The following is a 24538-nucleotide window of genomic DNA, read 5'->3' as shown; positions in this document are numbered from 1 at the left end:
TTCAGTGTAAGATTAAATGATTATGAAGAATATAATGTCTAGTGCTTTATAAATACATCATTCATTTAAGGGGATCAGTCATAGATATTTGATTCCTACCATCCCCAATTTAAAAAGTACCTGAGCTCATATTTCTATGCTACTTCTCCCATAGAATTTTATACTAATGTAGTATTTTTATGCTTGAAAAGCTTTTATTGATCACCCTATCATACTTTTTGCAAGGAAAGAAATGTATATAAGTGCAATTTAAATTTAATTCCTTGTGATCCTAAGTCTCTAACTTGTGTTATCTGGTATGATATCCACTTAAAGCCACTGGGCATGTGAAATATGGCTAGTCTGAATTCAGATGTGTGGTAGGCATAAATGCACACTGGATTTTGAAGACTTAGTATGAGAAAAAGAATGTAATATATTTCATTAAAATGTTTTATATTGAGGGGTGCCTGGGTGGCTGAGTCAATTAAGTGTCAGACTCTTCATCTCAGCTCCAGTCTTGATCTCAGCTGAGGTCATGAGTTCAAGCCCCATACTGAGCATAGAGCCTACTTAAATGTTTTATATTGATTACATAATAATATTATAGACATAATGGGTTAAATGTTCTTAAAATAAATTTCATCTCTTTCTTTTTTTTAATGTAGAAAATTTTCACTTACCTACATGGCTTGCATCATATTTCTACAGGACATTGCTGCTCTTAGTGTTCATTCTTTTTTGGATTGAATTTTTGTTATAACTCTTAGTAGTTGAAAGCTTGTCAGACCAACATAAACATAGCACAAATTCTAATAAGTACTTAGTAAATATAAACAATTTTATTGGAAAGCAATTTTAATAAGATTTTTTCAGTGAGTTCAGATATATATGCACACATATTATTGCTAGAATGTGATAGAGTTTAGTATTGATTCTAGTCCCATTTTTCTTTTTTTAATAGTTATGAGAACTGAGAAAGCTTATATAAATAAGTAGATGAGAAAGGAAGCAATTTTATCATACCAATCTTACTCAGTTCTTTAAACTCCTCTTGCAAAACAGGTGTATTTTGTAATTTTGGTACATCACATGAAAATATAATGATCTATCACCTGACAATTCAGTTAAATCACTCTTCAATTTTGTTAAAAGCAAAGAATTGGAAATCATTTGACTTGGAAAAGAACTTCATATCTAGTTCTTGAAATTGTTCACTTTCAACATCCGCACTTGAGTTCATTTTGGTATTCTTGGGAGGTTCGATGCTCCAACCATAGTTCGATGTTACTATGGTTACACACCATAGTAAGATTCTAGGTGGACAGAGGAATGGCTTTCTAATGTGAGAGGAAGGTGATAGAGAAAGGGGAGGTGGGAAGGGAAAAGCTGCACCTCCTCACAGGTGTGTTCTCAGACTGGTCACTTAGGAAAGAACACATACACAGTAGCTGAGGCTCTAGGAACAAATTCTGTTAAAATTACCAGGGCACATTTGCCCTTTAGAGAGTCCTCACATGTCCTCAGAGCTCCTTGTAGCCCTGTTGAAGATTACTGTCCCAAGCGACTCTGGAGATACCTGAGGTTCTGCTTGTGCATGTGCCTATCAATGTGATAGCTTTGTCTTCTGATCTCTCCTGCTCTGTTGACTCACTGTCCATTCAGCTACTGTGCATTTCTTGGACCTGTGCTTCAGTTACAGAGGCTACGACTGTAGAAACAATCTGTTCTACACGCAGACTGGGGAAGTGGTCTATCACATTGCTGCAGTTGCTGTCGTGTACAACAGACAGCAACACTCCCAGAGGCTGTACCTGGGGCATGATGATGACATTCTCAGCCTGACCATCCATCCAGTGAAGGACTACGTGGCCACCGGGCAGGTAGAGATCTCGCCTCTGAGATGAGGGCCTAGCCAAAGAGAGACAGGATTTAGTTTTGAACCTAGTTTACATACTGGTTTAAGAAATACCTGATAGAAACAAACATGAGGCATGAAGCTGAAGATTCAGTGAAAGCTGGGTCATGTTGTGATGGTGGGAATGTCACTGGCTATATTAAAGCTCTGTGGGAAGCCTCTGAGGGATTTCATCTTGACATGATATGTACGAACAGGATTAGCTAAAACTAAACCAAGTTCCATGAATGCAATCTTAAGATATTTTCCCCTTACTGTACATCCAGTACTTATTGTATCCTCGGTAATCGATGTTTATTGAATGAACCATATTTTAATACTAACATAACATCTAGTTATTTTTGCAAAACTTAAAGCCATGAATTTTGACTGATTCATCATTTTATATTTTAACCTTTCAAAAAAAAAAAAAAAACAAAATTCCTTCAGAATCATTTTGGGATGCCTAAACTTTGGATTGAACCTATCATTGAAAAGCCACTCAAAACAGAGGCCTGCATTCAGTCATTTTGTGCTTGGAAAGGGGAGAGATAAAGTCAACTTAATTAACCAAAAAATCCATTAAACTCAGATTCATTATTTTGTGGCAAAGCATTAATGTTAATAGTATTTTCAGTTTTGTATTCTTTTCTTCCAATGGAAAGAGTACATTTTGGTTCAGTTTTATCATGGGCTTTTAACAGCTTTTAAGACTTAAACTGATCTACAACGTAAGTGGCAAATTCAAGGAAAAACATGTGGTATGAGGGTCAGAAATTAACATGAAATGAGTGTTTCTGAGACCTGACGTACAGGTGGTAGAGAAGTCTTTGCACAGAGTTCATAGCCTCATGTTCATGAGATGAGTGGTGAAAGTGAGGGCATAAAGGGAGTCATTCCCCAGAAATGTGCATTGGAGGAGAGGAAAGTCCATAGCTCTCATATAATTCATAAAAGGATTACAGTCCTTCAAAAGCGAAGTGCCATTAACTGACATACTGGTTTGCTAGCAACTGTATATTAGACCATCTCTTTTGAATTAGCTGACATGATGAAGTTTCTTACAAGTAATTGATGACTACTTTGTACTTTTACATTTCACTCTCCTCCCTCCCCCCTTTTATTGTTCTTATAAACAGATGACGCTTGGTTCATGTGCATTTAATAACTTTGCTTTGAAAGAAGAGCAGAGATTGGTTCTTTGTGTAAACCCCTGAGGAGATATCACATTTTATACTGTAATTGCTGAGAGACCAACCAGTGACAAATCAGTACACCAGTAACCACTCCAGGGGTAACTGGGCCTCCATACAACAGTGTAGGAGTTGGCTGGATTCTGCTTAGTTTTGTGAATGCCTTTATGTCCCATTTCCCTCTTATACTCATTTCATCCAACAGGGTTCTTTTTTCCCTTACAATTAAGTGAGGAAAATTACTTTACTATTAAAACTTTATTCCATTGTTGGGAATTAGTAGGAGAGAAGTTTGTATCCTCTCAAGGAGAATCCACCTTAAGAACAGGTAAGCCACGAAACTGTCATTTCCCAGGGGAGAAGCAGGGCCAGGCCTTTTTGGGATGAGTGAGATAATGGAGATGGGTAACAGAACTCTGAGGTCAGGACCATAACAATGTGCAGGTGACTTCCTTGACCAAGAAGTGGAATTATATGTGGAGTTGAGAAGGCAGGAGAGAGAAATGTCAAACTAACCCAAAAAGCACAGTGGACATTTGATTGTACCTTCCCTGGCAGCTATGCGCCAGGTTAGGCTGGCCTGGCACCCAGTTTGATGCAGAACGAGCCTATTAGACTCTTTGTGCCTCTGTGTTCTCATCAGGAAAATAACGGCGTCAGGCCAGATGATTTCTGAGAGAGGCTTCCTGCTCTTCAGATGTGTGGTTTTGGATTTCTGAGCAGCACCTGACTCGAAGGCTCTTTAAGAATGACCCTTAGGAATCATTCTCGTTAAAATTTCTGATTAGTTAATAACACTCATCCTGTTATTTAAGGTTGGAAGAGATGCTGCTATTCACGTGTGGGACACACAAACTCTAAAATGTCTGTCGCTACTGAAAGGACAACACCAGAGAGGAGTATGTGCGCTCGATTTTTCAGGTAAGCACCTGTTTTCCACAGAAGTCACTGATGGTTCTGTATTTACTTAGGCCCGGATTTTGGGGGTTTTGTTTTTGTTTTTACAGCCTCCTATTTAGTCAAGTTCTATTTGTAATAAACTAAGCCCTTGCTACGTCAGCTATCCAGACTCAGGCCGGAAATCAGATATGTGAATACCTCACACAAAAAATATGCTATTTAGATTACACGTCCTCTACCAGCTCTACCAGAGCTCACACTGTGCTCTGCATTTGTTTGAGCTGTTTGAAATCCAGAGCAGCTGTTGTTGTAGAGAGTCTTAGCTGCGAATGTCTGGCAGTGACTCAGAACATCAATTTCGTCTCTCCAAATAAGTGGGAGTGTGGCACTTGGAATTTAAAATATACAAAACTAGAGGGAGGGCTGCAAATTCTCTGCAAAGGGCCACTTTACCACACTCGTGTTTTGGAAATAAATTTCAGATTGAAAACAACAGAGCTGGGTTTTCCATCTCCTTAATTTAAGATTTGAACACAGTACTATTAGAATACTAGCTGATGAATGTCATTTCCTTTACAGTGAGGTTGTTTCTTTAAGCTAGAATGGAGAATAAGGTCCTATCACCAGAGGTGTTTTTACCTGGAATTTTAAATTCCAATTGTAGAAGCTAGATAAGTAGAAAAATTATAAACTTTCTACCAAAAATTGATTCTTTAATTTCTTTTTTTTTCTAAATTCCATTCAGATGTTTAATATGTGCAGTGTGTGTAATGTTAATCATTAAGTTCCGTGACCCCACAACTGCATTCTCTTTCCTCTGTCCCCCTCTCTCTACTTCCCTCGCTTAAGCCTGAACTCCTCATCTCTGCCATGATAGTCATGCTGGACTCTGATTCCATTCCATTCCCACTTTCTCAGTCCTTCCCATGCAGTTCTGGAGTCTTCTGGAAACACAGTTACATTGCTACCATGTGGACTCCTCTTGGTTGGCTGACTCAGGGCTGAGCCTTTGGTTGGTCATTCACGACCTTCTATGATGTGGCCTCAACTTTCCTTTGCGGTGTTTCCACCCACCCACTCACTCATGTTCTGTTAGGTCTCCCTAGCCATAGAACCAAAATGCATGTTTCTCCTTCTTTTTGCCTGTGTCCCTTTGCTCATGCTGCTGCCACATGCCCATTTACGTCCTCCCATCTTTTAAGATCATGCTGCAAGTTTCTCATACAACCTTCCAGGGAGAAATAACCTTCCCCTTGTTCTGCATCCCCTGGCCCGTGGCTGTCATCGTCCTCATGCTGCCTGTTGGGGTCCATGTGGTGCAGTAGCTGTTAGTGCTAGTGCCCTTCTCACATAGTAACCTGCTGGGCCAGCAGAGCCCGTCCCTCTCCTCCCCACCGTGCACGTTGTTGTTGTGCGGACACAGAAGCGACTCCAAAACTGAAGGAATGAATGAGGCTTTGCCTCATACATTTGTCTCACCTGTCACTGCTACTACTAGAACCTCACACTGTAAACCAAGTTTGGGTGAAAATGATCTCATTTGTGTTTTAACCTCCAGTAACATGGGGCAGTGTTGGGGGGATTGTTTGTGACTGCATACTCTCACATACTGTAAACTACTGTACAAATCTGAATTGTTGTATCATTATTAGAGGCTATTTGATACTTTCTGTGGTTTTTGACAGACAGAGATCACAAGTAGGCAGAGAGGCAGGCAGAGAGAGAGGAGGAAGCAGGCTCCCTGCGGAGCAGAGAGCCCGACGTGGGGCTCAATCCCAGGACTCTGGGATCATGACCTGAGCCGAAGGCAGAGGCTTTAACCCACTGAGCCACCCAGGCGCCCCTTTCTGTGGTTTTTGAACTAATAAAACTCCAGGCTAAAGAGTCCCTACTCCACACTGGCAAGCACGTGAGGTCAGGAAGGCATTGAGTACCGAGGGAGAGAGCATGCCGCCTGCCCGCGGTAAGCCTGGATGACACACCTGGTGGCAGTGAATACAAAGTCCTGAACTTCCTGAAGTCAGATGGGCCTACAGTTTTAAAATAGGAGTGTTGTATGTCCTTGATAAAGCAGTAAAATCTGAAAGGAAATCATAATTTGCGTTCAAACGTGGTTCTCTTCCAAGGATGTGAATGAATTTCCTCTGCTTTTTTCCCATGGCTCTACTCCTCAGTAGCTCAGCTGCCCTTTTCCTAAAATTAACTCTGTGAACCAATACATATGTATGTACTTAATATAAAAATTATATGGCAAAATATGCTTTAGAGAAGTAGTAAGAGACCCATTAGCAAAAATAAAACATAAATGTGCATTAAATTATAGAGAATCCAATATATTCATATTTTTGACAACATTAAAAATTGACTCTATAACTCCAGCAGATAATTTGGCACCATGTAATAAAAGCTATAACTCAAAATGACAAGTCTGCAGACTATGTGTATTTCATACATATTTCTATGTATTAAGTGAAAGAGAAAAATAGAATTCAAAATAGCATCTATTCACTGATTTCCACCGGAAATGTGTATATGTGTATTAACATATAAGCAGAGTGGCAGGAAATTTAGAATAATGTAAATTGAATTTAATAATCATTAGAATATTTTTTCTGTAGAATTAATTTCTTGGTTTTTAAATTAAGAAACATCAAAAGATCTAATGCCTGTTACTTGCATACCTTTAGGAAAGGGATTAGAGGAATGTTGATCAAAGACATTGAATAGAGATGAGTTAGTAGCAGTAAGCTGGTCCCCAGTAACTTGTGTTTGATCCTTCTTTGAATGTGTAACCCTTACCGGAGACAAATTATGATGGCTGGTTGATCTTTGTGGTCTCCCTGGCACCTCCTGAAGGTGTGAGCAGAGGTCTCTTTGATTTAAGTTATATTGATAGTACTTTGTGTGATAATGGTCAAACAAAAAGCCCTGTATCACATTCTAGACCAAGAATGGAGATCCAGGGAAGCCCTGTATCACGTTCTAGACCAAGAATGGAGATCCAGGCAGTTTGTTGGTATGGCTGGGGTAAAAGTCAGACCATGGCAGATCTTGAGCTAGAACCCAGGTCTCCTGGCCTCAGTGCAATAAGAAGGCCACCAGGCCTGGGGTTTTAAGCTGACAAGAGCTATGCCAGGAACTCTCCACTGAGCCCTCTTGCCCACTCTGCCTCTGCCCTCCATCAGAGCCAGTGCAAACTTTGAGTGTGAGAATTATCCCTGGAGCCCTCAGTGTCCCCTGTTTACCCAAAGGCAAGTGTTTCCAGCTGCCCTGTCTCGCCTTGCTGGTGTAAAGGTGGAATGGGCATGATGGTGCTCAGAGGTGCCATATGAACAACCCCCAGTGAAAAGAGAACCCTGTCCTAGAACAGCCCCGAATCACACATTGATGTGAATAGGAACAGGAGCAACTATACCTTTCTTTTGGAAAGTGTTAGAAAAGTGAGTAGCCTAAGTCAACATGCCAAGAGAGATTACTTAGATTTCCCTATTGATCCACATGAGCAGGGCCCAACTTTGGCCATTACCTAGCTGGTGGCACCATCTGTGTATCTCAGGACCCCATATCCATCCATTTCTTATAAGCCAGCTCACTTGGGGAGGTATTGTAGAGACCTGATAGGACATTTGTCTCTTATTAGAAGAGCAAATTGTCTTGGAAATACAGAGCAGGCAACAAATAGATGTGAAAATGAGACAATAAGCAGTCATACGTGGGGGTTTAGATTAATCTGTTCTTGCCACTGTTGCTAAGCAAACAAAAAGACATTTTTAATAGAAAAACAATTCTTACAACATAACACATAACTCTGTAAACAAGAAGGAATGAATTTACATGATCTCACTTAATTCAGAGACTCTTTGCTCTGTGAGTGTATTACCACTGACTAGGGAAAAACGGAGCCATCTTTGATTTTGTGCTTACAGGACAGAAGGTGCCTCCATGTGAATAAAAAACCAGATTAGAAACAAAGTTTCAGCCACATAATTTTTTTTTTAAGTTTAATATCCTACTCATATTTTTTAAAATCTTCACTGAATAATTCTGATTTCCGCAAGGGCACTTCCAAGACCAATTGGATTTCACTATGTTCAATTCTAAAAATCTATGCATTTTTTATGAGCCCTGAATGCAGGGACCAACTTGTAATTGTTGAAGTAGAGATTTTCTCTTTCCACTATGCCCTTTACTGTTGACATTAAGTGCCTTAGAATTATTTCTGGACCATGTCACCAAATATCCATAATTAATACATACTGTGACTGGAAAGATTTAAAAAGGACATTATCTTGACTCTAAAAATATGGCTGAAAAAAAAAAAAAAAAAACAAACCTCCAACTGGTCAAGGAACAATGGATTTTCAAAGCAAAAGCCAGGTCTTCTTGGGGGATGGTGGAAGAGGGCAAAAACTGGGAAAAGATAAAAAGGTGGCTGATTATATTTCTGAACCATGTGGTATGCAGAAATAGCCTACACCTGCAGAATGTAAGAAAAGGTCACTATCCTAAAGAAGAGGCACGTCTGGAGGTTGTTGAGGCACCTCTGGATTTGACTGTTCTTCATTTCTCCTCATAGTCATGAATTGAGGTAGAAAGGAATATAACCATGAAAAGCTGATAAGGTGTTGCAGAAATGCTAATAAAAGCATCCCAAAATTAATTTACTCCAAGACCTTCTTCCAAAGGCACAAAACTTGAACCGTCATTTTCAATGTGTGGATGCTTGCCTTCTAAGGATATATTAATATAGATAGGTTATGAAAGGAAACACAAAATATAGACTTAATAAATGGGGGGAAAAGAGGCACTGAATATTAGTGCCAAGTTTTTGAAAGAAATGATAATTAAAACAAAATTTGTATAACTAGATAACATAGCATATTGTCTTTCCCTTCATACTACCCGTACACACATTCTTTTTTTTTTTTTTTAAGATTTACTTATTTTAGAGGGAAAGTGTGCGAGTGGGGGAGGGCAGAGGGAGAGGAGAGAAGCAGACACCCCGCTGAGTGGGGAGCCCACTGCTGGGCTTGATCCTAGAACCCCGAGATCATGACCTGAACCTAAACTAAGAGTTGGAGACTTCACCGACTAAGCCACCCAGGCGCCCCCATATGCACACCCTATCTTTGTCTCCCTCTTCCTCCTCAGTGTCACCAATATCCTCAGCGTTCACTGGAAACTAGCTTAGTGGGAGGATCACAAAGGAAATGGGATATGATTATTCTAAGCCCTAGCAGAGCTTATAAGCTAAAAAAGGAGAGCGGAATCTCCGAAAAATAAAATCACCAAAATACAGAGACATAGCACTACAGAAGCAGAACCAGGCCATCCCAAGAGGTACAGAAAGAGTAATGTTGGTAATGAATAGGAAGCCATGATCAGTTCCCTCTCCCAATCGTTTAGAAAGAGACCTCACACAATTTAAAGCCTGGTAATGGTTAAGTATAAGGACTATCCTTCATCTTGATTCAGAAGACACATTTGTGTATGGTAATCCCTTGATAATTTAGCACGTTTGGAAAGCATGAATGTCTCATCTGGTACTGAGCCTAATAGTTGAAAGGGTTCATGTAACTTTCAAACTCTTGCCTCATACTTAGTCCAGGATTGAGGAGGATTTGTTAAGCCAGGCTCTTCCTTTCTCTGACTCTGCTGCTGCCTCTGGAGACGGAAGCTTGGTGGCTTGGGGGACCGTCTGGCACAAAGAAGGGCACTCACAGGTGGGGCACTAGTTAGCAGATGGGGAGGGTTGCCAGATTTAGCCAATGGAAATACAGAAGGCCAAATAATTTTTTAGTAAAAGTATGTTCCATGCAATGCACATGTAAATACATAATTTAAATAATGCATGGGACCTACATATACTAAGAAATTATTCATGACTTATCTGAAATTCTAGGTTAACTAGGCCTCCTTTATTTTACCTGGCCACTCTAATGGGACATCTACCCCAGACCTGCCTTTGAAAATACCAGTTAAGACCCTGGGTGGACTGGGGAAAAATAGCATATTAGATACTTGTGTTTCTTTGCCCCCATATTGTGGGTCCTCTGTCATCCCAGAAGACACCTGCTAAACTGATAGTGAATCTAGTCACCCATCTCCCATCTCCCAGTCGGCTTGGAGCTAAGGTGGTGTCGCTGAGCCCAGACACTCCTCCTGTGAGTCTGGCTTGTGAGGAGGAAACAAGGGGAAGACTTGCTAACTCTATGGCCTCTTTGGTCTTGAAGGGAAAAAGCATTATAAACTATTTTTGATTTTCAATTTAATTACATAGACAATATATTTAAAGTTTTTTTTTAAACAACCCAAGTGTCTATGTTATAGTCATCATTGATGATATTATAAATAATATTTAATACTAGAGGCAAATGTTCATCATATAACAAATGAAAAAAGATTAGGTAATAGTATATTCATTATCATCCTGGTTTTGTTTTTTAAAAGCATGTGTAGAAACTGACAGGATATATACCAAAGGTAGGCCTAAAAATTGGGATGAGTTTTAAGTTTCCTCTATCTATATTTTCTAAATATCCTATAATAAGCATAGTACATTTGAAACAGGGAAACTAAGAGATTAAGATTTTTTAATTATAATATCTTTTGAAAGAATTTTTGAAATGAAATTTAGTTTCTATAATGCTCTTATCTTGGAGATTTAAATAGAATCTGGTTTTTTAAAGCTGAAAATAGACTGAGTCATAAAGCCAAATGGCTCTTTGAGAAAATGTCATGAGCTTTGTTTGTCATAAAATAGACAAGGTTTTTGTGATGTACCTGGGAGGCCTCCCCCAGCTCTGTCTCAGACTGGAGTGTTAGATCAGTGATTTAATTCATCAACCAGTTATGATGGGTTAGTAAGCTCAACTGTTACTAGTTAGGCATTCCATTCCGTGAGGTCCAGCTAGTATATCATACTTCTAACATATTGTAACCTAAATAATACTCTTAAGACCCATTTCATATTTGTCTTTACAGTATATGAAATGTTTTGGTTTTTCATTGAAGAAATGAGTCATTTGCCATTTGTGTTGTTTTCATACAGCTGATGGAAAATGTCTGGTGTCGGTTGGTTTAGACGATTTTCACAGTATTGTGTTTTGGGACTGGAAAAAGGGAGAAAAGATAGCCACCACAAGGTAAGGCTGTGCCGAGGTCATGCGGCATCCTGCTGATTCACTCGTTTCAGTAAAGGCCAATAGTTTCCATTTTCTGGTCAGATTTCATCTTCAAACTCAGATGGAATTCACATGGAAAGCTTAACACTGAAGTGAAAACATGCTACAATATTTCATGGTGACAGACCTGACTTAGAGCAGTTAATGTTTCGGAGAACTGGAAAATTCTGAAACCCTTTCCATAAAGTTACTCATCACTTTGCTTTTAGTAATCTACACATTGCCTTTATCAAAGCTTTCTCCAGCAGTAGAAAAGCAGCTATTCTCAGACTTGGGCCTTGCCCCTTGTTTTTCTACCATCTTGCCTATGGTAGAGGAGTGTCAATGTCACTCCAGTCAGAAGTACCATTTGTCATGAGGCTGTGTCATGCTGGAAAGGAGGCCCCATCTGTGCATCTGCCTCTCCCTTTCAAAGCAGGCAAATTGTTTCCCTAATCTCCCCATCTTATAAATAGACTTTCCAACACCGACTGCTGTTTATAGGCCACCTGTCCTCCCTGACCCCACCCTCCCTCCCTGCTGAATCAGCCCGAGGTCTGAACACTGCTTTCTACTCCTACTTACGCTGGGCTTAGCTGTTTGCCTGGCCGTGGTCAGAGGTCAACATAGTTGGCAGCCCAGGCCCAGTGATACAATTCGCTGCTCAAGACGGGTTATCAGCTTACCTCTCCACTAGCTCTTCTCCACATGAACCAACATCGTTTCTGTCTCGCAGTATAAAGTCATTTTTAAGGTAATGGCTTTGAACCCCACGATTCACTTTGTAAATTAACAATTCCCTTCACAGTATTACATAGGAAGATAGGGTTTGGGGTTTTTTTTGTTGTTTTTTTTTGTTTTTTGTCAATTTGATTAAGTAAATGAAGATCTGTCAGTTGCTGGGGACTCAGAGCGGAACAGATGGAGCCCTGAGGACTCCAGCTGACCATCTTAGGAGAAAGAAGATTTTCTGATAAGTGCTATTGAGATGAAATTCTTGGCAGCAAATAACAACTCATAAATCTGCCTGCCCAAGTGGGCTTTCTTGGTCTCTCTTTCTAGAATGCCATACTGTTTTATCATTCCCTACTAGTACTCAGATTCAGCTCCTCATTAGAACTCTGCTTTTCCTTTAGACTAATACACTGAATTTTAGCTTAATACTTCTGATAACATACCAATTGAAACGCAGATTATTTTAGGCAAAGCACATGTCTGCATTTCTAAAGCAATAGAAAAGCAATTTTCCTGCTAGAAAACCCTCTGCAAGCTTCTGTGGCGCAGCTGTTGTATGCCAGGAACATTCAGAGAAATGGAAGAAATAAATATTAAAATTGTAAGTGTATATATTTTATATGCTGGGTAGTATTACTTCTATTTAATTAACACAAGGTGACTTAACACCATTATATTAGTAACACACTTTATTTTTGGAATTGCTCCCAAGCCTTATGTCACATTCCCCAAACAGGACACCTGCAAAATTGCCCTCCAAGAATATTTTTGCAATTGTAACATTAACCAGTGCTCTTTCCAAGAAGGAATGTCACGGATTGCTAAAGTTCTTTGAAGACAACTAGGTTTTAAAATAATAAATAGGTAAATACTAAAGTACCTCTTTACATAATATTTATATAAATTTATATAATATAAATAAATACAAATATACAAATAAAAACTCTGTTGCCTTCAGTTACACGCTTAGGCAGATAGAAACCTTAAAAACTGGGGCATTAGGGGTGCCTGGCTGGCTCAGTCAGGAGAACGTGAGACTCTGGATCTCGGGGTTGTGAATTTGAGCCCCACGCTGGGTGTGGAGATTACTTAAAACAGCAACGACAACAGTGCGCGCGCATGCGCGCGCGCGCGCATACACACACACACACACACACACACACACACACAAACACACACACACACACACACACACACACATAGAGACCAAAACTGGGCCATAAAAGAAGTGACAAAGAAAAACAGGTGACACTTTACTGAAGTCACTTTTACTTTACTGAAGACACTTTACTTGAAGCCACTAAGGCTTCAAGGGATCTTCATAGCTCCTGAGAGGGCTTGATTCACTCAGTGACACCCCTCACTTTGTAGTTGCGTGTCTCCGTCATGCCAGTAGTGGGCACGAGCCAGGCTTACCGCAAACCTGCTTCTGGCAGCCTCCCCCAACCCCCAACCCCGGGATGTGAGAGCTGCCCCTGGAGGGATGGGCAAGGCAGGAGCCATGGCGGGTCACCAGCTGACACCAGGGCTAAGAGGTGCCGCCTGTACTTGTGAAAATGCTGCACAGAAGCTCCTTTGTTCTCAGCTCAGAGAAACTAGAGAAATCCGGGATTGGCACGTGGAGCTCTTACTACAAGATTGCTCTGAGACTTAATCCCAATCTCTGAACAGTTCTTTCATCTCTTTGCTAATTTTCATGAAAGATTTCAATCACCTCCGTTACAAATGAATTTTTTCAGTCTTTTTTTTTTTTTCCCCTTTTGAAGGTTGTTCAGACTTTAGTGTTATAGACGAGTAACCCATTTAATAACCAAAGCCAATCTCTTATGGACAGGAGTTAAATTGCCTAATATCAGTGTCAGTCAGAGAAGAAAAAGGAGATAATCAGGTGCCTCTATGTCCCTTTATTTGCATTTCAAATCAATTACACCAGTAGCAGGACTGTGGGGGACAGTGACTAATTATTCTTGACAGGCTTCATCTCAGAAGCACGAATAGGAGGCAAAAGGTACAGTAGTCAAGGTGCCTAACAAGAATACTTACACTGTCAGTGTGACATAATCACGCTCCTGGAAAGCTCAGGGACAAAATATGGGCCCAGGAAGAGCAGGTACACAGACTTGCAGAGTGTGTGTTTCCATGTGAGCCCTGTTGCTCGGTTTTTTATAGGTCCCCACCTGGACATGCATTTAGGGAATGGGATAAAGTCTCCTGCAGACCAAATTGGCACCTTTCTTTTCTCACTTTCCTTTTTAAAAATGAGTATCTCTTTTTTAGAATCACATGCATTACTCTTTTCTCTGTTTTCAAAATAATGCATGATCAATATAGAAAAGTTAGCACAAAAAAGCGCCAACAGGAAAATGAAAATAATCCATTATTCTACTACCCACAACAGAGCCAACATTTTAGCGTATGTTCTTTAGTGTATATTGTTCTACTATGCTTATCCATTTTTATTCATATGTGAGATATTTCACATATGGCTCTGCAACTGGCTTCTTTTTGTCATTTGCCAATATGCCCTCTCACTTTACTCCTACTATTAGGCTTGTTCTTTGTTATTATTCTGTATTGTAGGCTCTTTTATTTATTTTTTTATAAGCATATGTTGTCCTTTTTTATTTTTTTTTCGAATATTTATTTAGTTTCTAGTTAGTTACTATATAGTGTAGTATTGGTTTCAGGAGTGGAATTCAGTGGTTAACCACTGATGTACAACACCCAGAGCTCATCTCAAGTGCCCTACTTAATACCTATCACTCATTTATCCCATCCCCCGACCCCCTTCCCTCTGTCAACCTGCAGTTTGTTCCCTATAGTTGAGTCTCTTATGGTGTGTTTCTCTCTCTCTCTCTCTCTCTCTCTCTCTCTCTCTTCTTCCCCCTTCTGTGTGTTCATCTGTTTTGTTTCTTAAATTCCACATATGAGTGAAATCATATGGTATTTGTCTTTCTCTGGTTTATTTCACTTAGAATAATATACTCTAGTTCCATCCACATTGTTGCAAGTGGCAAAGTTCATTCTTTTTAATGATGAGTAATATTCCACCATGTATGTATGTATGTAAGTATGTATACACACACACACACACACACACACACCCCACTATCCAGTCAGGAGTCAGTGGACATTTGAGCTCTTTCTGTAGTTTCGCTATTGTTGGTAATGCTGCTATAAACATTGGGGTGCACATGTCCTTTTGTATCGGTATTTTTGTAGCCTTGGGGTAAATACCTAGTAGCACAGTCACTGGATTGTAAGGTAGTTCTATTTTTAGCTTTTTAAGGAATCTCCATACTGTTTTCCTGAGTGGCCACACTAGTTTGCATTCCCACCAACAGTGTAAGAGGGTTCCCCTTTCTCCACATTCTCATGAACACCTGTTGTTTCCTGTGATGTTAATTTTAGGTATCATGACAGGTGTGAGTGGTATCTCTTCATGGTTTTGATTTGTATTTCCCTGATGCTGAGTGGTGTTGAGTGTCTTTCCATATGTCTGTTAGCCATGTAGATGTCTTTCAAAAAATAACTATTCATATTTTCTATTTCCTAACTGGAATATTTGGTTTTAGGATGTTGAGTTTGAGAAGTTCTTCATAGATTTTGGATACTAAACTTTTATCACATATGTCATTTGCAAACATCTTCTTCCATTCCGTAGGTTGCCTTTTAGTTTTGTTGATGTTTTCCTTCACTGTGCAGAAGCTTTTTATCTTGACGAAGTCCCTATAGTTCATTTTTGCTTTTGTTTCCCTTGCTTCAGGAGATCATACCTAGTAAGAAGCTGCTACAGCCGAGGTCCCAAGGGTTGCTGCCTGTGTTTTCCTATAGGATCTTGATCGTTTCCTGTTTCACATTTAGGTCTTTAATCCATTATGGTGTAAGAAAGTGGTTCAGTTTCATTGTTCTGCATGTTGCTGTCCAGTTTCCCCAATATGTCATGTTGAAGAGACTGTCTTTTTTCCATTCGATGTTCTTTGCTGCTTTGTTGAAGATTAGTTAAACATGGGGTGCCTGGGTGGCTCAGTCAGTTAAGCATCTGACTCTTGATTTTGGCTCAGGTCGTGATCTCAGGGTCATGAGTTCGAATGCCGTGTCAGACTCCACACCAAGCGTGAAGTCTGCTTGGGATTCTCTCTCTCCCAACCCCTCTGCCCCTCCCCCATGTTTACACGTGCTCTCTCTCTTTAAAAAAAAAAAAAAAAAAAAAAGATGACCATATAGTTGTGGGTCCATTTCTGGGTTCTCTATTCTGTCCTATCAATCTGTGGTTGATTTTGTGCCAGTAGCATATTGTCTTGATCACTACAGCTTTGCTGAATTGTGATGCCTCCAGCTTTCCTTTTCTTTATCAGGGTTGCTTTGGCTACTTGGGGTCTTTTGTGGTTCCATACAAATTTTAGGATTGTTTGTTCTAGCTCTGCAAAAAAAATGCCAGTGGTATTTTGATAGGGATGACATTAAATGTATAGTTCCTTTGGGTACTATAGCCATATTTTAATAATATTTGTTCTTCCAATCCATTAGCATGGAATGTTTTTCCATTTTTTGTGTGTCTTCCTCAATTTTTTTCATCAGTATTCATTTCCAGAGTACAGTTCATTTACTTCTTAAGTTAGGTTTATTCATAGGCATTTTATGGTTTTTGGTGTATTGTAAGCTATTTCAAATCTTTTTTGAAGATGGGTCATTCCTTTTGAAGATCAGTCATTCCTTTATTCTTCCAAGTTGTGGGCTACCTCTACAAAAAAAGAGAATGCAAATCACAGGCCTGGGCCTCTAAGCAAATGAAGGTTTCTGAATAGAACATTTGGGAACCAACTTACCTTTGTGCAGCTGCCCTGGACTTCTGAAAGAGGGACATTCCTTCCCTCTTCTGCTGCACTTGCTGATAGAATTTACAGTGCAGCCCTATGGGGTGAATTACGTATGACTCTGGCATGAGGAATCATCCTTTATTAGGGCAGAAGGACAGTCTTCCACATTCTAACTTTCTGGTTAGGACCTGTAACTCTTTCCATTTTATTTTTCTTACTGACATAGTTGTAGGCAACTACCTTACAGATTTTACAAGTGTTTAAGGGAAAGATTGCAGAAGTATCCACAAATGTCCTTTATGTAGATGTTGACATTAATTAAACATTAACCTGCCATCATTCATCAAGAAATTAGATGAAAACTAAAAAGTGCTCTCAAAAAATTTTTTTCCAACTATCTAAATATTTGGCGTTGGATAAACACAAAACAGTCCTCTTTTCTGTGTAGGAAATGTAATTTGTTATACGTGCTCTCAATTTTCATGTCCGTTTTCTCTAGCGTCTTCTCTCTAAAGTTTTTATTAATGATTTAGGATCCATGGGGATTTTCCTCCAAGCAAGAAATCTTTGGACACTTAATGTCTTTTATGATTTTCTGGTCTATTTCTCATCTTGATGTTAAGCACATTTTCTCTCCTTTCATATCTATACTTTTTAATCTCTTTGTCCTTGTTGTTCCTGATAACCTCCAGTGATGTATCTTGGCCCTAAAGTCCATGTGTCACTTTGGAGTTTCAAAGAAATGAAGAAAGAAATTTCAAACATCAGTTCTTCTCCTTTCCCTGGCTATCACTGTAGGGCCCATGTAATGGGCATGGAGATGTTCTGTCCTGTTCTTTCAGTTTATTATGGAAAATTTCAAAGTTACACAGAAGTGGAGGAAATAGCATAGTGGACTCCCTTTCACCCAGCTGCTTCATTCTACAGATGGCACAAATATTTCCCCCCTCATTGTTTTCTTTTACTCAATTTTTTAGCAATTAGCAATATTTGCTAGCATATTTTAAGGAAAATTTAAGACATTGTGTCATTTGACCTATATATGCTTCATTAAACATTTCTAACTTAAACATATTTTTATTTTATTATTTAAGTGAAGTGTAGTAGATCTACAATGTTATCTGAGTTTCAGGTGTATAACGTAGTGATTTGACATTTATATACATTTTGAAATGCTTAACATGATAGGTGTAGTTATCTATCACCATCCAAAGTTGTTAAAATATTGACTATATTCCCTCCTATACTTTTCATGCATAACTGATTTATTTCATACCTGTCAGGTTGTAATCCCCTTCAGCTATTTTGGCCATTCTCCAAGCACCATCCCCTGTTCAACCACCAATTTGTTCTCTGTACTTATGATTCTGTTTCGATTTTCTTTCATTTGCTCGTTTGTTTTTTAGATTCCACATGTCAATGAAATCTCATGGGATTTGTCATTCTCTGTCCGACTTATTTCACTTAGCATAATACTCCCTAGGTCTATCTATATTGTTGCAAAAGGCATGATTTCATTCTTTTTAATGGTTAAGTAATATTCATGTGTTGTGTCTATACATGCACCACATCTTCCTTGTCCACTCATCTATGGTTGAACACTTGGGTTGCTTCCATATCTTGGCTATTGTAAGAAATGCTGAAATAAATATAGGGGTGCATAGATCTTTTGGAATTAGTGTTTTTGTTTCCTTTGGGTAAATACCCAGTCATGGAATTATTGGATCCTGTATTTTTTTTTTAAATTTTTTGAGGAACCTCCATATTTTCCACAGTGGCTGCGCCAATTTATATTCTCACCAACAGTACATGAGGGTTCCTTTTTCTCCACATCCCTGCCAACTCTTGTTATTTCTTATATTTTTGATAGTAGCCATTCTGACAGGTGTGAAGTGGTATCTCATTGCACTTTTGATTTGTATTTCCCTTGATGATGAGTGATGTTGAGCATCTTTTTATGTGTCTGTTGGCCATCTGTATGTCTTCTTTAGAAGAATGTCTATTCAGGTCTGCCACCCATTTTTTAATGGGATTTTTTTAATGGTGTTGAGTTGTATAATTTCTTTATATTTTGCATATATCATATATATATATATATATATATATATATAATTTACCAATATCTTCTCTCATTCACTAGGTTACTTTTTTTGTTTTGTTGATGGTTTCCTTTGCTGTGAAAAATCTTATTTTAGTGTCCTGATAATTTATTTTTGCTTTTGTTTATCCTACCTGAGGAGATGCATCCTTAAATATGTTGTTGAGGTCAATGTCTAAGAGATTGCTGCCCATGTTTTCCTGTATGATTTTTATGGTTTCAAGTCCACATTTTGGTCTTTAATCTATTTGCATTTTTTGTGTGTGTGGTATAAGAAGGTGTTCTTGTGTCCTTCTTTTGCATATAGCTTTCCAGTTTCCTCAGCACCATTTGTTGAAAAGGCTTTTACCAATTATAAATTCTTGCCTCTCTTGTTGTAAATTAATTGACCATATAGGCATGGATTTATTTCTTGGCCCCTTATACTGTTCCATTCATTTATATGTCTGTTTTTGTGCCAGTACCATACTGTTTGGTTACTATAACTTGGTAATGTACCTTGAAATCTGGGATTGTGGTAATCTCCTGCTTTGTTTTTAAGATTTCTTTGACTGGCTATTCAAGGTCTTTTTTTTTTTTTTTTAAGATTTTATTTATTTGACAGAGATCACAAGTAGGCAGAGAGGCAGGCAGAGAGAGAGGGAAGCAGGGTCCCTGCTGAGCAGAGAGCCTGATGTGGGGCTCGATGTGGGGCTCGATCCCAGGACCCTGAGATCATGACCGGAGCTGAAGAGGGAGGCTTTAACCCACTGAGCCACCCAGGCGCCCCTATTCAAGGTCTTTTGTGGTTCCATGTAGATTTTAGGATTATTTGTTCTAGTTCTGTGAAAAATGCTATTGGTATTTTGATAGGGATTGCTCTGAATTTTTAGAGTGCTTTGGGTACTATGGACATTTTAACAATATTAATTCTTCTAACCCATGAGCATCTTTCCATTTGTTTTTGTCATCTTTAGTTTCTTTCATCAATGTCTTATAGGTTTAAGAGTATAGGACTTTAACCTCCTTGATTAAGTTTAATTGTAGGTAACTTATTCTTTTTGGTACAATTATAAATCGGGTTGCTTTTCTTAATTTCTCTTTTTGCTACTTATTAGTATATAGAAATACAACAGATTTCTGTGTACTAATTTTTACCCTGCAACTTTACTGAACTTGTTTTTTAGTTCTAAGAGTAAGGCCATATATGAAAAACCCACAGCTAACATCATACTGAATGGTGAAAAACTAAAAGCTTTTCCTCTAAGATCAGGAAAAAGACAAGGATGTACATTCTCACCACTTTTATTCAACATAATACTGGAAGTTGTAGCTACAGCAATCAGACAAGAAGAAAAAGAAAAAGCATCCAAATCGATGAGGAAACGGTAAAACTGTCACTATTTGCATATGGCATGATCTTATATATAGAAAACCCTAATGACTCCACCAAAGGTTCCTGCATGTCTTCTCATGGCTTGATAGCTCATTTCTCTTTATCACTGAATGGTACTCTATTATCAGGAGGTACCACTTTTTTTTCTTACTTACCTGTGGAAGGACATCTTGATTGCTTCCAAATTTGTCAATTAGAAGTAAAACTGCTGTAAACATCTATGAGTAGGTTTTGGTGCTGAATTTATACCTTGATTTTTTTGTTGTTGTTTATAGAGTCATTTATTCCATTTTATTTTTCAGTTTGTTGTATATGTTGTTGATTCTGCCTTTAATTTTGTATGCTGTAGCTTGACTAAATTATCTGTTAGTAATTGTTTTTACATTGTTTTCTTTTGAGTTTTCTAGATATATAGTTACATCATCTGCAAACAAAAATAGTTTTACCTGTTACATTCCAGCTCTTAGGTTTTTAACTTTTAAAACCTTAACTAATTGCACTTGTTAATATGTTCAATACAAAGTTAAATGGCAGTGGTGATAATCTTGTTCCTGACTCCATCGGGAATGCTATTAAGTAGGAATCTGACTTTTGAGTTGACACACACAAAAATACATCATGAAAAAGGTACTGTTTCAGCACTTTCTGTTCCTAAAGGATAATGGCACACAACATCTCAAGAGCTGGCCTGTGTATAGTTGTTCTTGAATGAATCTGAGTTTTTCAATGAGAGTAAAAGACTGCAGGGAAATATAAGTGTCTGAGAGATAAGTCTCCATTAATTCCTACTTTAATGAGTGCTAGTTGAGTATTTTTAATCACAAGTGAGTGTTAGATTTTTGTCAAATACCTTTGCAGTATCTGTGAAAATAATACAATTTTTCTTATGCATATTAATATGAATTGTACCATTTGAGTCCGTAATCATACACCATCCTTGCATTCATTCACAAGGTATTTTTTTTTAAAGATTTCATTTATTTATTTGAAAGAGAGAGATCACAAGTAGGCAGAGAGGCAGGCAGAGAGAGAGGAAAGCAGGCTACCTGCTGAGCAGAAAGCCTGATGCGGGGCTCGATCCCAGGACCCTGATATGACCTGACCGAAGGCAGAGGCTTAACCCACTGGCCCACCCAGGCGCCCCTCACAAAGTATTTTTAATGTATTACTGGATTTCCTTTGCTAGAATTGTATTTAAGATATTAGGATATGTATTCATAGGAAATGTTGGTCAGTTATGTTCTTCTTGTTAATTGCTTTTACTTACATAACAAAAGTTAGGTTCTAATATACTAGAGAAGACCATCAAATGGTCCATTAAATCCAGTAAAATCCATTAAGTCCAGTAAATCCTTAAGTTCTAATATGAACCTACTCTGCAGCAAAATTTCCCTAGCACTATGGAATACCAGGTCGAAAGCATCAGGTCTGTAGTCTGTCTTCATTTTTATATGTGTCTTTCTGCATGTTGGGTTATAAACTTGTATTTCTGAATGCAAAGGATCCTAACGTGTCTTGGATTAATAGATAACATCCTTTCTCTCCCCGTGGATGTGAGCTAGAGACTTCAATTTCTAGTAAATACATTTTTAACTGAAGTTCTGTTTAACCTAAAGTTATGCCTTCCACAGAAAAGAATATTACATTTGAAGGTTCTCATTAATATGATGGCAGTGTCTTCCCCTTTTTCCTATACAAGACCTCTCTATCCTGAGAAATGAAGTCTTATGATAGCGGCACTAATTTTATCTTATGGAGACTGTCTTATCCATTATAAATATTTCATTACTTTTTAAAAGCATAAGTGAATAGACTTTGGTAGCAGTGTGAGAGTTAGAAGAGAGGGCTCAAATATGCAAAGAAAAGCCAAAGGTCGTGATTTTAATATAGACCTTATATATATTTTAAATTACTTTCTGATTTACTTGTCCTATTAGAAGTATTTAATGAAAGTCAGACCAAATGTATGCTTTTAATAAAACTCAATATCAAAGCTTCATGACTAGATTTTTTTTTTCTATTTGTCACTTACAGAGGGCATAAAGATAAGATATTTGTGGTTAAATGTAACCCACACCATGTTGACAAACTGGTTACAGTTGGGATGAAGCACATCAAATTCTGGCAACAAGCAGGTACGGTTGTTTGGGTTTATCATTTATGTAGTTGAGAACTTTAAAAAAAAACTCTCTGGAAAAAAAGCCCACCACTATTACGTAGCCAGTCTCTGCAATTTAAAATTAAAATGTGCGTAGAAGACATTCTCTTCCATCTTCACTTTGGGCTGCCTAAGGTCCAAGTTGTAAAACTCGGAACACTCCATATGATGCATGCATGTTTCTCAATATCTAGAAAGCTTTGGGAAATGTTCTGTGAAAATAATTATTTTTATATTTAATCATCTGTTCTGAAAGCTGTAATTATGTTGTACCACCGAACAGGAAATAAAATAATCACTTTGGTTGGGTGAACAACATTTTCAGGATTTTGAGGGTTCTTTTATCACTGAATTCAAACATGAATTAAACCCCAACATGATACACCATAGGTGATCCAAGTAAATCTGTGTGCACTATAATATTGATGATAAGGGTGAGTGAATAAGCATATCAAAACAGGCAAGGACATCGTATTCTTCTCACTAATAAACCAGACTTATTACTGGGATTTTGAATTCTTACCATCAGCTTAGGTACCATGCACACATAATCTTACACTGGACAAAATGTAAATATGCAACTGTTCCAGTGCTTTCTGCTTTAAAGAAGAGATAGTGGCACCCACCATGTCTAGAGAGTCAGCCTGTGCCTCGTTTTCTGGAATAGATCTGGGTTTGTCAGTGCCAGTTAGCAAGTACAGGGAAATGTGAACATCTTAGGGACAAATGTGATGTACCTTTTCCTACACAGTGATTCACTTTTTCACCCTGAAGTTCCCAGGACAAAAAATCAAGGCAAAACATAGGTCATATGTTTGCATTTTTCCTTACTGCTAGTGTTGTTGGCATTCTCTCTGGTCAGCATTCATGAAGACTTTCCTAGCTTGCCCGGGGAACCAAGTCCTTCCTCCTCTGGCTGGAATGGAACCAGCACTGAACCTTGGTTAGATGCATGTCTTGTTGGACTGAGATGCATAATGGCAGCCTCCCCAAACAAAACCTAAGTTCACTGAATGAAGAAACTCCTTCTTGTCTTTATACCCCAGCAGCAACCACTGTATCTACCACAAAGGAGGGAGTCAATAAACACTGAATTAATGAATATGTAAATGAGAAACCCTCTTAGAATATTTTTGTTTATGATGTTTTTTGCCATCTTTCCATATACATGTAATGTAGACACACTGGGTTTTTCACTGAAGATAGTCATTCCAATTGCTCATAGAAGGTGTCAGTTTTTCAAAAAAAATAACATATGTTCTTGGTCCACTTCAGGTGGGGGCTTCACCTCTAAAAGAGGAATTTTTGGCAGTGTTGGAAAATTGGAAACAATGATGTGTGTTTCTTATGGGCGAATGGACGATCTAGTGTTCTCAGGCGCAGCTACTGGAGATATTTTTATTTGGAAAGATATTCTACTACTAAAGACAGTGAAAGCTCATGACGGGCCTGTGTTTGCTATGTATGCATTGGATAAGGTATGACATATTTTCGTCATTAGCTTTCTAAAATTCTAAATTAGACTGAGGATGGCCCACACCAGCAGGATGCTTGCTTGTCTCTAAAACCGTCTGAATTGGGAAGTAGTTGTCGTGAATGGAGAGGAGCACAAATATTTTTAAAAATTCTTTCATTTCTAGTGATTTCTTTAAGTGCAGTTTCCACATTTTTCATACTCGTTCGTCCTGGCTCTCACCCCTGAGAGCCCCTCAAGAAGTGTTGGGATAATGCACAAACCCAGTAGCAGATGAGTCCTAAGAAATATTTCAACATTCTCTTCCTCTTTTGTACACAACAAGCAAAGACCTCAAAGTAGCAAATGGTTCGATTATTGTCCCACTCATCAGTTTGACCAAAAGTTTAGTTCATAACCACTTTGTTCCTGTGTAGACAGCTTCAGTTTTAACAAGAGTGTTAAAGTCTTGGCTTTGCCTGTATTAGGGTTTTCTAGAGAAACAGAACCCATAGATTGTACATATACGTACACATCTACCAAAAAAAAAATTTTATTATAAGGAATTGGTTTATGTGGTTATAGAGGCTAAGAAGTCCCACGATGTCCTCTGTAAGTTGTAACCCATGGAAAGCTGGTGGTGTAACTGAGTGCGAGTCCAAAGGCCAGAGAACCAGGGATGCCAGTAGTGTATATCTCAGTCTGAGGGTGGGAAAAGAGATGTCCCAGCTCATTCAGCGAGCCAGGAAAAATAAGGATGAATTCCT

General features: G+C 38.5%; 1 protein-coding gene across 4 annotated transcripts in view; it reads left to right on the top strand.

Annotated features, from left to right (window-relative positions):
• The window catches only part of EML6 (EMAP like 6), a 270175-nt gene that overhangs the window by 172900 nt on the left and 72737 nt on the right, over window positions 1-24538 (top strand). For all 4 annotated transcript variants that reach the window (XM_032877766.1, XM_032877765.1, XM_032877764.1 and 1 more), the window contains exons 15-19: window positions 1676-1862; window positions 3885-3990; window positions 11021-11114; window positions 22195-22295; window positions 23594-23796. In XM_032877766.1, the coding sequence (XP_032733657.1) occupies window positions 1676-1862; window positions 3885-3990; window positions 11021-11114; window positions 22195-22295; window positions 23594-23796 (691 nt within the window). The remainder of the gene's footprint in view (window positions 1-1675; window positions 1863-3884; window positions 3991-11020; window positions 11115-22194; window positions 22296-23593; window positions 23797-24538) is intronic.

This window comes from Lontra canadensis, unplaced genomic scaffold, assembly GCF_010015895.1.
Source record: "Lontra canadensis isolate GAN:19392208 unplaced genomic scaffold, GSC_riverotter_1.0 scaffold61, whole genome shotgun sequence".
NCBI classification, from domain to species: Eukaryota; Metazoa; Chordata; class Mammalia; order Carnivora; family Mustelidae; genus Lontra; species Lontra canadensis.
The sequence above is the reverse complement of the archived record's forward strand: the minus strand, read 5'-3'. Positions and strand labels throughout refer to the sequence as shown.